Source organism: Montipora capricornis, chromosome 4 (assembly GCF_036669925.1).
Source record: "Montipora capricornis isolate CH-2021 chromosome 4, ASM3666992v2, whole genome shotgun sequence".
NCBI lineage: Eukaryota > Metazoa > Cnidaria > Anthozoa > Scleractinia > Acroporidae > Montipora > Montipora capricornis.
In genome coordinates, this window is record NC_090886.1 from 34383435 (window position 1) to 34395934 (window position 12500).

A 12500-nucleotide genomic window follows, 5' to 3' on the forward strand; every position below is an offset into this window, starting at 1 on the left:
GACCTAGAAAACATAGACCCAGAAAATACTGCTTATTTCGCAATCACTCGTTAATTCTAAATTCTGACCTATTCAGTTCAATGATGAATATAACGACTTTTTGCCTCTGCGATTTATGCTGATGAGCCTCAAACCCTGTGTTCTAGGTCTCTCTAGTAACGGTTTGTTTTTAGTCTATTAAAATAATTATTTTTTAGCAGTTCAAGGCGCGCTCAGAATTTCAACTTTTACAAAACGCGAGGGCACCGTTGCTTTTCTTATTTTGGGTATAGGGTGATAATATCATGACAATCATTAGAAAGTTATTGGAATAATATTGCTCGACAAAAGTTTTATTTACTCAGTGGCACTGTAAAACACGAAAATTTAATTTACTCATCAGTGGCACTAAATAACGATTTCTTGCCGATTAATATACAATAAAAGTTCGAACTTGATCATTATTCTATACAAACACCAACTTCTCCCTTTGCTGCTATTTTTCCGGACTGGTTGGTTTTCTGCTATTTTACAGTTTAGGTGTACTAACAAAAGACTGAGAATCGCTATACTCACGCTTGCTACGACGTTCAATTTTTCGAACTAAAATACAACTCTGTAACACGGCTGTAATGACTGAACCAGTTATGGGTACTAATGGCTTGAAAATGCTTAATGATATAAACCTAACCAAGCCGTAAGCGAGCTTTCATTTCACTTTACTAAAACTGCTTAGTGTTGTCCAGTTCGCTGTTAGTTATAAACGAAGTTCCTCTAGTTTACTAAGGTTTTTTGCACATGAGACGCCATGTGACGCGATTTGTACGTTTATAAACAGTTAACATGAATGACCAAGTTCTTTCTCATTATAAGTGTTTTGTGTGCTTCCTTTAGGTTGGCCCTCACTTTATCGGGTATTTGTAAATATTTGCCATTGAAGTAAGGAAATCTGCTCATGATGCAATTCTGCCTGATGCAAATAGAGCGAGTTTCAATCGAGTGTCGTAAAACCAAAACCAAAGTAATTACTTTCGCCAATCAAAAATGACGGAGACAATCCAGCAAACCAATCAAAACGAGAAGTAATTACACGTAGCCGACATCAAGCGCGGGAAAATGTGCACGCGCGAGGAACGATTGGTTTTGGTTTCACCTCTGATTGGTTGAAAAAAATGGCTCGGGAACTTTGAACCAATCACTGAGTGAAGTAATGGAAAACCAAGGTAATTCCCTAATTGCTTTCGGCACTCAATTAAAAACCGCTCTATAGTACTTCTTTGTTTACTTTGCTGAAGGAAGTTTGATTCCTTATAGGTCCACTAGCTTGCCTTATTTTTTTTATGGCTTAAATATAACTTTGTAAAGTACTGTTTAATTAAAAGTTACGAAATAATATTACTAACACCTAACCGTTATATTATAGGTCTGTGTTTTTTTTAATTGTAATTCTGTGTTTCCTAGGTCTGCGGGTGTCAAAATCGTGTCAAGTCTTTTAAGGTGGCTTACTACAGTTTTAATGGATTATAACAGCCCAACTTCTAACTCTTTTGAATAATGTCCCAAGATGTTTTCATTCTCTATTTACTGTTTGCTTAAGTCTTTTGCCATTCTATGTGAAAATTGAACAATTAAACGTAAACAAGTGGCCAAAATGAACGACCGAGTACCTAAGGAGAGACTGGGCGCTAGTAGTTTAAATCACGTTTTTCTCAAAATCTACCCGTATGACCTCCCTCTGCTGAATCAGAGCCAATTTCTTATTCCTGAAATTTTGAGGGGGGGGGGGGGTGTCATAGGGGTAGATTTTGAGAGCAACGTGTTTTAAACTACTAGCGCCCAGTCTCTCCTTACGTACTCGGTCGTTCATTTTGGCCATTTGTTTACGTTTAATTGTTCAATTTTCACATGGAATGGCAAAAGACTTAAGCAAACAGTAAAAAGAGAATAAAAAACATCTTGGGACATTATTCAAAAGAGTTAGAAGTTTGGCTGTTATAATCCATTAAAAGTGTAGTAAGCCACCTTAAGTCGCCGCGGCCCAATTTTCTGGGCTAGTCACTCCGGTCAAACCGGTTTAGGCAGCGCGCGCATCATATTTTTGACAAGGCAAAGGTCAAAATCGAGCCTTCAGTAGGAAAATCAATATGGCGTCTAGGAGTGAGATCGAGACTTGGCCAGGGTTTGAAACTGTCTCCAAGCAACGGCTTGCGCATACTCAATAAAGACTTGACACGATTTCTGCGGAGTCCTTTCTTTCTCGTCGAGTTAAGAAAGGCTCTGCTGGCAGGGTGGTGACGCATGTTTCAACATGAAAATTTTGTTAAAGAAAATGAATGTTGCAGTTCTTGTGCAAACTGGCAACTGACCAGCTCTTCTCAGCACCGAGAGGTGTTTCTCTGGGTACTCCGGTTTCCCCTCTCCTCAAAAAACCAACATTTGACTTGATTTGTGTTAATTGTCAAATTTCAGATTACAGTGTCCCCATTTCTCCAGCGCTCGAACGACTAGACACTTAAATAAAGTTCCTTTCCTATTTTTCGCAGACTTCTATTGACCTTGAAGTCTCGTTCGATTGTGAGGTTGTTTTCCATACCTCCCCATGGCAAGGTGGTCGTTGGAGGCTGTGATGATGGTTGTTACATGTGGAAACTTTACGATAATTCGGGCGACAATGAAGATAAAAAAGATAAAACAAGGTCAGTGTGTATAGTAATGATAATATTGTAAATTTTATACCAAACATTGGTAGTACAGTATATATATGGTTTGCCATCTTCTCAGTAATTGGTGTAAATAATGAATTTATCAAAGACAAAGTAATACTTAGATTGACATTAGACTGATCCTAAGAATTGTTCAACCAATGCCCATCTGATTAGCACTGTGAATGGGTTACCACTGAACTGTAGTTATCTTTTGAATAATTGTAGCCTTGTAAATAGTAATGTTATTTTGCAAATTGTTTTCAAGTTAAGCACAGCATAATTTATGTCACTTATGTCCAGGTTCGCACGCAGCTGCAAAAATTGCAATTTTTCGCAAAAATCGTAAAAGCTGAAAAGACGACGAGTCCCCAACCAGGACTCGCGAATTTTTGCAAAAATTTCAAATTTTGCGAAAAATGGCAAAAATCGTAAAAGCTGAAAAGAGGAGATAAGTGCCCAACCAGATCGTTATAGATAGCATTGATGTCCTAGAAGAATTCCCTAACATTCTCAAAGGGGACATTGGCACCTTACGTAATTCTGCGCGACTGAAGCCTGATGCGGAACCAGCACTTCGCCTTCCAAAGCAACTGCCCATTGAGTAAAAAGAACCGATGAAACTAGAACTCGACAGGCTGGTCAATATTGGAGTCCTCACTTCAGTAGATGAACCCACTGACTGGGTAAATCAGATGGCGATTGCTACTGAGAAGGATGGAAGCCTTCGGATCTACATAAACCCTCGTTCTTTAAACCTTGCGTTAAAGCGGGAACACTACCAATTACAAGTCCTTGACGACATCCTTCCCGACCTTGCTATTCCAAGATCTTCAGCAAAGTTGACCTTAGTCATGGATATTGGCATTGTATCTTGGAAGAATAGTCTAGCCCGCTTACCACATTTCCCACCCCTTTCTGGAGACATCAATGGACACGCCTACCCTTTGGACTTTCTGTAAGCTCAAAAATATTCCAGAAACGCATGATCCAAGCCTTACAAGGTTTCGTGGGTGTTTAACGGTCCAGTTTTTCCTTTGTTTAACTATTTCTTACGGGAGGGGGGGGGGGGGGGATGTGACATGTTGCGTGGCGCATTCCATCAGTCACAGATTTCCCGTATGTAAACTAAAAGAGAGCATTTGCTCGCCATTAAAAGCTTATTGTTGTTGAACTCTCTGTTATAGCGGAGCCTTCGGCGCGCGCGGAGCTCCGCTATAAATCGATTGTTTGTTTTGAAGTTGTAACAGGGATCTCGTAGAAAGCCACCTTAGAAAGATTAAACTTGATTTCCAGGCGTTTACTTCACAGCAATGAGCGCGGGATAGCACTGCAAGCTCTCTTTCGCTTCGTAAAACTCCTGCATATAACTCATATATAAAACCCTGTTTAACGACCACGAGGTAAATCTGTTCTGATTGTGGAGGCAATATCAATACAATTTACCCTCTGGATTAAGATTCAAGTCTACGAAGTATCACTCTCCTCGCCTGCGTTTTCCTTGTTTACATCAAGTACTTCCAGTCATCCGGAGAAATCCTTAATTATTTCTACGTCATAGCCTCGTTTGCGTACACAAAAACAAAGATGGCGGATTTCAATTTAAAATTGCCAATTTTTGAAGCGTTATTGTTGGCTATTTAAACACATTACGCCCAAATGATTGGTCAAGTATGACAATACAGGTAAAGAACTTTCGATTCAGAGAAACTTTTTCTAGGCCGTACTTTCGCTTTAAAGATCTGTATGCATTTAATCGAAGTTTATATTTCTTTGATCATCAAAGAAATGTATTATGCAAGTAACCAGGGCCGTGTTAAATCACAAACTACCGTCAAACTTGAGTGAAACATTCGTATGTGTGATACGGGTGTGGTTTTCTCGAATCAGAAGTTTTAAGCATAAGAATCACCAGTTGTGTGTTTGTTATGTTCAAATTATGATAAGCTCAGCATAAATTAACGAAGCACAAGGGTTATCTGCTTCTGTTGGGAAGATATTGATGTCCGATGATTTCGAATTAAGCCCAGGTCCCTTAAAGAGGTGTTGAGATATGAGCCCTTGTACATACATCACTATGATTATTATTATTATGAAGATTAGCTCAACACGGAATGAGACCATTATTTTGATATTTGTGGCAGAGCTGTTTTTTTTTTCAGCTGTTTCCCATCAATTATGTAATCAAAACAAGTGAATTATTCCAAAACGAATTCATAGAAATTCAACAAAATGGAGAATGGTCAGAATTCTTCAAAGTCTGCCAACCTGTCAGAGAATCTTTAAACAATTTGCTTGTTGCGAATAAAGAACAGACAGCAAATGCCAGTGCTGAAAACAGTAATGATACAAATGATGATGATGTGGATGATTGATGTGAAATAGAGGAAGGACCATCGGGGAAATGGACACACCTTATTACAAGAACCTGATACCTGACATGACTGAACGTGGTGATGTTATTTTAAGTGTTGCCCCAGAAGAAGGTCTAGTTCTGTTTGTTCATGATAATATTTTGAAGAGTGATGCAATGCCTATTGAGAAAATAGTCAACTTTTTCTTGAGTTGAATTCCCGCAAAGAAGATCTCACATTCATGCATTATAGCTCTGTTTTAAGGATGCACCCCAGTGCGAAAAAATGATAACATTGTTAATTTTGTTGATAAGTATATCACATGCCCAAATGATAAATTTAGTGAAATAGAAGACTGCGAGTCTACTGTTATTTCGCAAAAGATACTACAATGAATGTATCGTATAATGAAAATGTGAAATACATGACTGGAGAAAAACTCTAAGTGTACTTTAATTTATGCACATTAAACTTACTTAGTTACAATATTAAATTCACTTTGATACACCACCCACATCTATTATCTCCTGAAAACAGCATCATCAGCTTTGCAGGGCTATCAAATTGACACCTATCCAATGACGAGTTAGCCATTGGCTCCCTATGCATGAACAGGATTACTGTATTAAAGTTCTCTTTGTGTGCCCTACAACTGAAGATCTAAATCGGCTTCCTTGTCCTTTCTTGCACGTTCTTTCAGCCTTTCTCAGACATTTCGGCTTCTCCCCCTTGTTTAGTTGCACAAGCGTTTCTTCGGCCCCACCTCTTGTTTGCGCTTTGTTGGTTCTAAGGTCGATCAGCAGTTAGTCCATTTTGGGTCGGTGTGCGTGCCATTACAAACGAATAATCTAAACCACGTTTAACTAAACATTTAGTTTAAGACATGATCAAGTCCGTAATTTTATATGTTGGAAGGGTCTGCAGCAAAGCCTTTTTTAAAATGACTCTATAACTTTTAGTTAAAGGAAATTTAAACTTTTTGGTTCCCTAAGAACTTTCTTTCTTCTTATAGTTACAGACGAACGATCGAGATCTTAGGGCTTGTTTCCGACTTAAATCTAGAGCAGACCTTGCATGAAAAGCAATAAGTAAGCGAATTTTATTCCTCGGACAAGACGGGATCGGTTTTTTTTGGAAGAACAACATTAGTTGTTCAATTATATGAATTAAATTGTAACTCAAATGCATTCAGAGGTTAAATGAGAATTTTGCTTTCGCGACGCACAGGTAAAACATTTCTGAGAACCTTGCAGGAGGTGTTTTCTGCTTAGGACACAAAACGATTTAAAAACATCTGAACTTGTACTAATGTTACTCTTAAAAGCCAAGACTGGAAAAAAAGAAAGTACACGTTTAAATTTTAATGTTATCAGGAAAACTTGAATAATTACATGCTTCAAAGTTGCATAATTCTAGAAGTTTTTACTCGCGATGCAGAATATGGGTTTGGAACTTTCTAGAAAACATAAACTGTAGAACGTAGATGCGACAGTTGGGTAGCCGGTCTCGTTACTTTCGTCTGCCTTATACGATCTCAAGTAGGCTATTGAAATAATCTTACCGTTTTGTTCCTTTAAATTCCAGTCACGTTGCAGGGACATATTGCAGCGACAAAAAAACTTGTGCAGCACACACTGAGGCGACATGTAGTAGTTACGTGTAGCGGGGACATTTAGCAGAGACAAAATCACAACATGTGCACACACATGAAAATGTTGCGGGTACATGTTTCACGGATATGTTGCAGCGATATGTCCCACGTGTGAACTACTTTTATAATTGTGCAACACCAATTTGGGGGTGATTATGTCCCCGCTACGTGTCCCATGAAGTTTATGGGACACGGTGCTGCAACATATCCCTGAAATATGTACCCGCAACATTTTCATGTGTGTGCACATGTTGCGATGTTGTCCCTGCTACATGTCTCCCCGCTACACGACCCTAATGCATGTTGCCTCAGTGTGTACTGTTCTACACACCTTTTTGTCGCAGGAACATGTCGTTGCAACATGACCCCTCATGTCTGCCTACCTTAAATCACAATCACAAAAAAAGTTGTGGTCAGCAGCTGGACTAAACAGCGATACTTGCTCGTGCATTTGCATGACGACAGTCAGGCGACAAGGTGCAATCATTCAAAATGACTTGGCTCACTGAAAACGTTTCAAAGACAAAATATTGCTCTAAACAAGTGGCATGCGGAAAATTGCAAAAAGTGCTTAAATGTTGCCCAATTCCAAATGCGAAAAAAATTGCTCAAGTTTTGCCCAAAAATCAAGTGCTCAGGAAAGTTCTCAACAGTGCTAGAAAGGTAAAGTGGTGCTCCAAATTCGAAAAAGTGCTCAAAAAAATGCCCAGCACAATCGGGACATGCCTAATGACGGTGATGACGTAGACTTTCTCAAAAGTCCATTTTCGCGAGTTTGCTGTCTGGGGAAAACGACTCCCCGAGCCTTGACAAAAGTCGACTTGTCTGCTGCAAGTGTAGTGATGATGATGATGATGACGATCGATAGCGATGACGATGATGACGAAGATGACCACAATAACGATGAAAATGATAATTAAGATGATGTCCATGATAAAATGATGAACAGGACCTGAATATTTACGCCGTCATCTCTGAATTGGCGTTCCGATTGTTTAAACATATTTCATTGGCATCAATGTTATCATCGCGGTCTTTGCGGCAAAACTGGACCTGATTTAAAACCTGTTGCAATCCTCGGCGATATTTATCATTAAATACGAAGTAAATGAGGGGAGTTATGGCAGCATTTGAAAATAAAACAAAATGCACAGCGAATCCCAATTGATTCATGTTACACGGCATTTCCCATTTCCACACAAAGTAAAACAACATTCCGTACACGAACAGTGGCAGAACACAAAGTGCAAATACAATAACTATAGTGCAGATGTTTGCTATGACTTTTACGTTTTCTTTGTAAATTCTGAGTTGAACTGTTGATTTACTATAAATTGTGAGTCCTTGAATTCTCAAACTCCGTATAATTCGAGTGTACAATAGTGCTAAAGTTAAAAATGGAGCGATCACCGCAAGAACCAAGACAGCTACAGCATAATCTTCTTCGGCTTTTTTAGGATCAGAGAACATTTTTGGCTCCCAGCTGAAAATGCAATATGTTGTGTTATTGTTGGAAGTAAGACGAATAATAAAGAAATAGATGCTGTGTAAACTCATCGACGCCACCCATACCAGTGCGATAACAATTTTACATCGTTTTGGAGTTATTATGGCGGGGCGATATGGAAAAACAATTGCGCGATATCTGTCGACAGCAATGACGACCAAGCTCTGGATCGAAACAACCAATGAAATGTCTTGGAAAAAATAGATCAGCTGACAAAAAATTAATCCCAAAGATCCTTCGATCAGCCATCTTCGAGGACCCTCTACGATTTCGGAGATTTTCATCGGCACCGCAAACACTGAAATAAATAAATCAGATGCCGCCATATTTGCAATGAGATAGTTTACAGTTGTCTGCATCCGTCGGTTCTTGATCACAGTTGCAATGATGACAGAGTTTCCAAAGACAGAAACGATCAAAACTATACTGTAGGCCAAGATCTTGATGATCTTAACTTCAAGTTTGTCTTCTGTGAGAGAAGGACATCGTTCCGTTTCAGCAGAAGTGAAATTTTCCGTGGTAACTAAGGTGGCATTAGAGGAGGAATTTAATGCCATTATTCTGCTTTTTTGAAGTCGCCTTTTTCCTCACCGTACACTCGAGCAACTCATCATGACAAGAAACTTCACCACACGGTCAACAACTTCACTTTATCATGCAAATTACCTCGGTCATTTTGAGCGAAACGTTTTTTTTTGTCTCTAGAATCCAATATTGAAGGCACTCTAAGATGTAGAAGAGGTCCTTAGGTTTTAGGATATTAACGTCTCAAACTCCCTCGACGAAGCAACAGTGCAATTCTGATTCTGACATTATCTTCTTCAATTTTATCCAGCTGGTCGCAACCCGGGTTTTATCAGTAAAACTTTATTCAACGCACCTCCCACTACTTGTATTCGCATCGATTAATTGATCGTTTTTGCTGCGAATTTTATCTACTGGTTATTAGATGTCTTCTTATTTATTTAGTCGCTGCAACATTGCAAACTTGCTTTATATATGTTTATTCAGCCGAGCGAATAAGGTTGGTAACTGCAGCTCAGTGTTACTGAAAACTGCCGAATTCAAACGATCCCGTTGATGAAAAGGCAATCTTGAGGAACATAACAGTTAATAAGACCCCAGAGTAACCTACAGGAAGTCGCATAGCTTCGTGTTCAGCAGGAGCTCTGTGACTTATGCCTATCTTCGTCTCCTCGGTAGAAAGAGATACCGTCTGCACTCCGTTTTCGCAGCACAAATACACCAAATAGAACAAGTATAGACACTTATTCCGTCCGCGCCAGCTGGTCTGGCTTTTGGGATATATCTCGTTGAGACTATCTCTCCTTGTTGGTTTGCACTGATGAAAGGTTAATTATCGACTTCATTCATTGTTTCATTGTTTCATTCATTTCTTAAAAAGCTAAATCCCCCAGTTTTTTTTTTCTTTCAAAGATCAGTAATGGACTAGTAAAAATGCTGTCGGTGTCAGCCAGAGTGAATTTATTACAAATGCGGGGCTGTGTGATTATTTTGCAACTCGAAACGCGATAAATACGACTTTTTCAAAAACGTTTCAATTGAAATCGGACGTCTCGACCGTTCGCGTAAGCTTAATTAAATATATAAGAAAAATTTAAATGTTTCATCAAAAGCAACAATATCTGCTTTTATCCCTCGATACAATTAAGTTCTCTGGACCCGCGTGAAACAACACGAAATTAGCGTTTGGTGAACTATATTTTCATGTTGCTGTTTCCATAACTCTAAGCGAAATTGATCATTGCAGCTGCGAGAAACTAAAGCAGCTGGAATGAATTTTCTTTTCAGGCTTCTTTCATCTGCCAGCATTGCGGAATCCAGTTGGCTTTTAATTGAACATTTACGTCGCCACACGCTTCCAAAAATCGTTAACGGATTCAGCATCCTGCTGATTTTGATGACAGATGACAGATTGTGTGGTCAACCTAATTTATTAAATTACACAGATCAAACGAAAGGAATCAACAAATGCTAGCAGATCCTAGCAGTCTTTAGTTCTTAAAAAAAGGTTGTAGAATGGAAGCACAATCTCATGGCCGAAATTGGCAGGTAAATTTGCCTCCGGATGGCGATATTCTGGTTATTTACTGGTATCAAATTGACTTATTTCTGTCATGGGTTAGGTTGGCTTAGCCTGAGATCGCTAATGGACTTATATTATATGGCTAGCTCCGTGAGCGGGCAAGTTAAACCAAATCCCGCTCTTTGATTGGCTACCCGAGCGAGCAAGATGGAGCTATACTCGTCAACCAGGACTGGCGATTTTTGTGAAAAATCGCAAAAATCTTAAAAGCTGAAAAGAGGAAGATAAGTCCCCAACTAGGACTCGCGATTTTTGCGAAAATTGCGAATTTACCGTAAAATCGCCAAATTCGTAAAGGCCGAAAAGATAGAGAAAACAAGTCCCCGTCAAGAATCACGATTTTGGCAATTTTTGCACAATTTCCGAAAATCGCTAACATATCGCATTTAACTATATAATGCATAGCCAATGCATGTACTTCTTTACTGGATTCGTTCAAAAGCAAGAGGCTACAAAGTTACACAGATGTTAATTTACGCACTTTTTTGCTGCGAATCGAAAATTGGGAAATTTCTTCCCGCCCTCTAATAAGTCACAATAGAAGTGTAAAGGGATAAGCTTGAAAAAGCTCCCACAAGAATCCAGATTTTCGTGATTTTGGCGCATAATAGTCATAATAGAGCTGTCAATGATGAGCTTGCAGCGAGTTCCTGTTACTCGTAACAACGAGACTTATCGGGCTTGACAAATGCATAACCATGATATGTACATTCTAACTCTGCTCGTTCTGTAAGCAACTGCCTACAAACTACTGCATAAAACTAAATTCCCCAGGTTTTTTTTTACTTTCAAACATCACTAATTGACTAATAAAAATGCTGTCTGTGTCAGCCAGAGCCTTGTGAATTTATTAAAAATGCGGGGTTGTATGATTATTTTGCAACTCGAAACGCGATAAATACGACTTTTTTATTAAATATATAAGAAAAAATAAAATGTTTTATCAAAATCAACAATATCTGCGTAAGTGTATAAATGGGTTGCAAGTACCACGCATTTAAATTTGGTTGAGGACTTTAACCCTTTCACCGCCAAGGGGTCGTCTGGCGTTAGACAAAGTAAAATCTATAAGTGTAAATTGGCATTTATGGCGGTGAAAGGGTTAATTGATGGACACCCTTTTATTCCTCGATACAATTAAATTCTTGGACCCGCGTGAAACAACACGAAATTAGCGTATGGTGAACTATATTTTCATGTTGCTGTTTCCATAACTCTAAGCGAAATTGATCATTGCAGCTGCGAGAAACTAAAGCAGCTGGAATGAATTTTCTTTTCAGGCTTCTTTCGCAACTACTCATTGCATTGCTTTCATCTGCCAGCATTGCGGAATCCAGTTGGCTCTTAATTGAACATTTTTGCAGCGAATCGAAAATTGGGAAATTTCTTTTTCCTCTCTAATAAGCACAATAGAACTGTAAAGAGATCAGCTTGAAAAAGCTCCCACAAGAATCCAGATTTTCGTGATGTTTGCGCATATTGTATGGAGTCACAATAGAGCTGTCAATGATGAGCTTGCAGCGAGTTCCTGTTACTCATAACAACGAGACTTATCGGGTTTGACAAATGCATAACCATGATATGTACATTCTAACTCTGCCCAGCAACTGCCTACAAACTACTGCCTAAAATAAACAATATCACATAAGTTCATTCTCCTCTTTTTTATTTTTTTAAATAGAGATTACCAAACATGATTATAATTTACTGAAGAAGAATCTTCATAACAGATGCAATTTAACCAGATTTAACACTACGCACTTTTCACATTACATTCACTCAAACATGACACCACAATATTTTGTTCCGGAATGAAGTTCGCATGCTGTTACGATCTTTTCGATTTTTCTCAAGAATCGTTAAAAGCGCAAAAATCGCGAGTCTCCTCGTGGACTCGTCTTTTCTGTCTTTTCACTTTTTACGATTTTTGCGATTTTCGCTAAAATTGCTAAAATCGCGGGTCTTGTCGAGGTCTTGTCTTCTCTATCATTTCGGTTTTTGTGCGTTTTTTGCGATTATTTGCGTTATTTTAAGACCCTGTTGATTGGTTCGGCCGGAGTCGAACTCTCGACCTCCCGCGTGACAGCCCGATGCACAACCAACTGAGCCACCGGTGCGCGGTTTTTTTTTTTTTTTTTTTTTTTGTTTGTTTGCGATAATTCGCAAGATTTGCAGTTTTCGCAGTTACGTGTGCAAACCT

General features: G+C 38.9%; 2 protein-coding genes across 2 annotated transcripts in view; one reads left to right on the forward strand and one right to left on the reverse strand.

Moving 5' to 3' along the window:
- The window catches only part of LOC138045995 (leucine-rich repeat and WD repeat-containing protein 1-like), a 48318-nt gene that overhangs the window by 19951 nt on the left and 15867 nt on the right, over positions 1 to 12500 (forward strand). Inside the window, exon 11 of the mRNA XM_068892676.1 lies at positions 2523 to 2675. Coding sequence (XP_068748777.1) covers positions 2523 to 2675 — 153 coding nt within the window. The remainder of the gene's footprint in view (positions 1 to 2522; positions 2676 to 12500) is intronic.
- On the reverse strand, positions 6934 to 8835 carry LOC138044643 (neuropeptide FF receptor 2-like). Its single transcript, XM_068891105.1, has one exon. The coding sequence runs from the start codon at positions 8748 to 8750 to the stop codon at positions 7647 to 7649; it is 1104 nt and encodes a 367-aa protein (XP_068747206.1). The 5' UTR covers positions 8751 to 8835; the 3' UTR covers positions 6934 to 7646.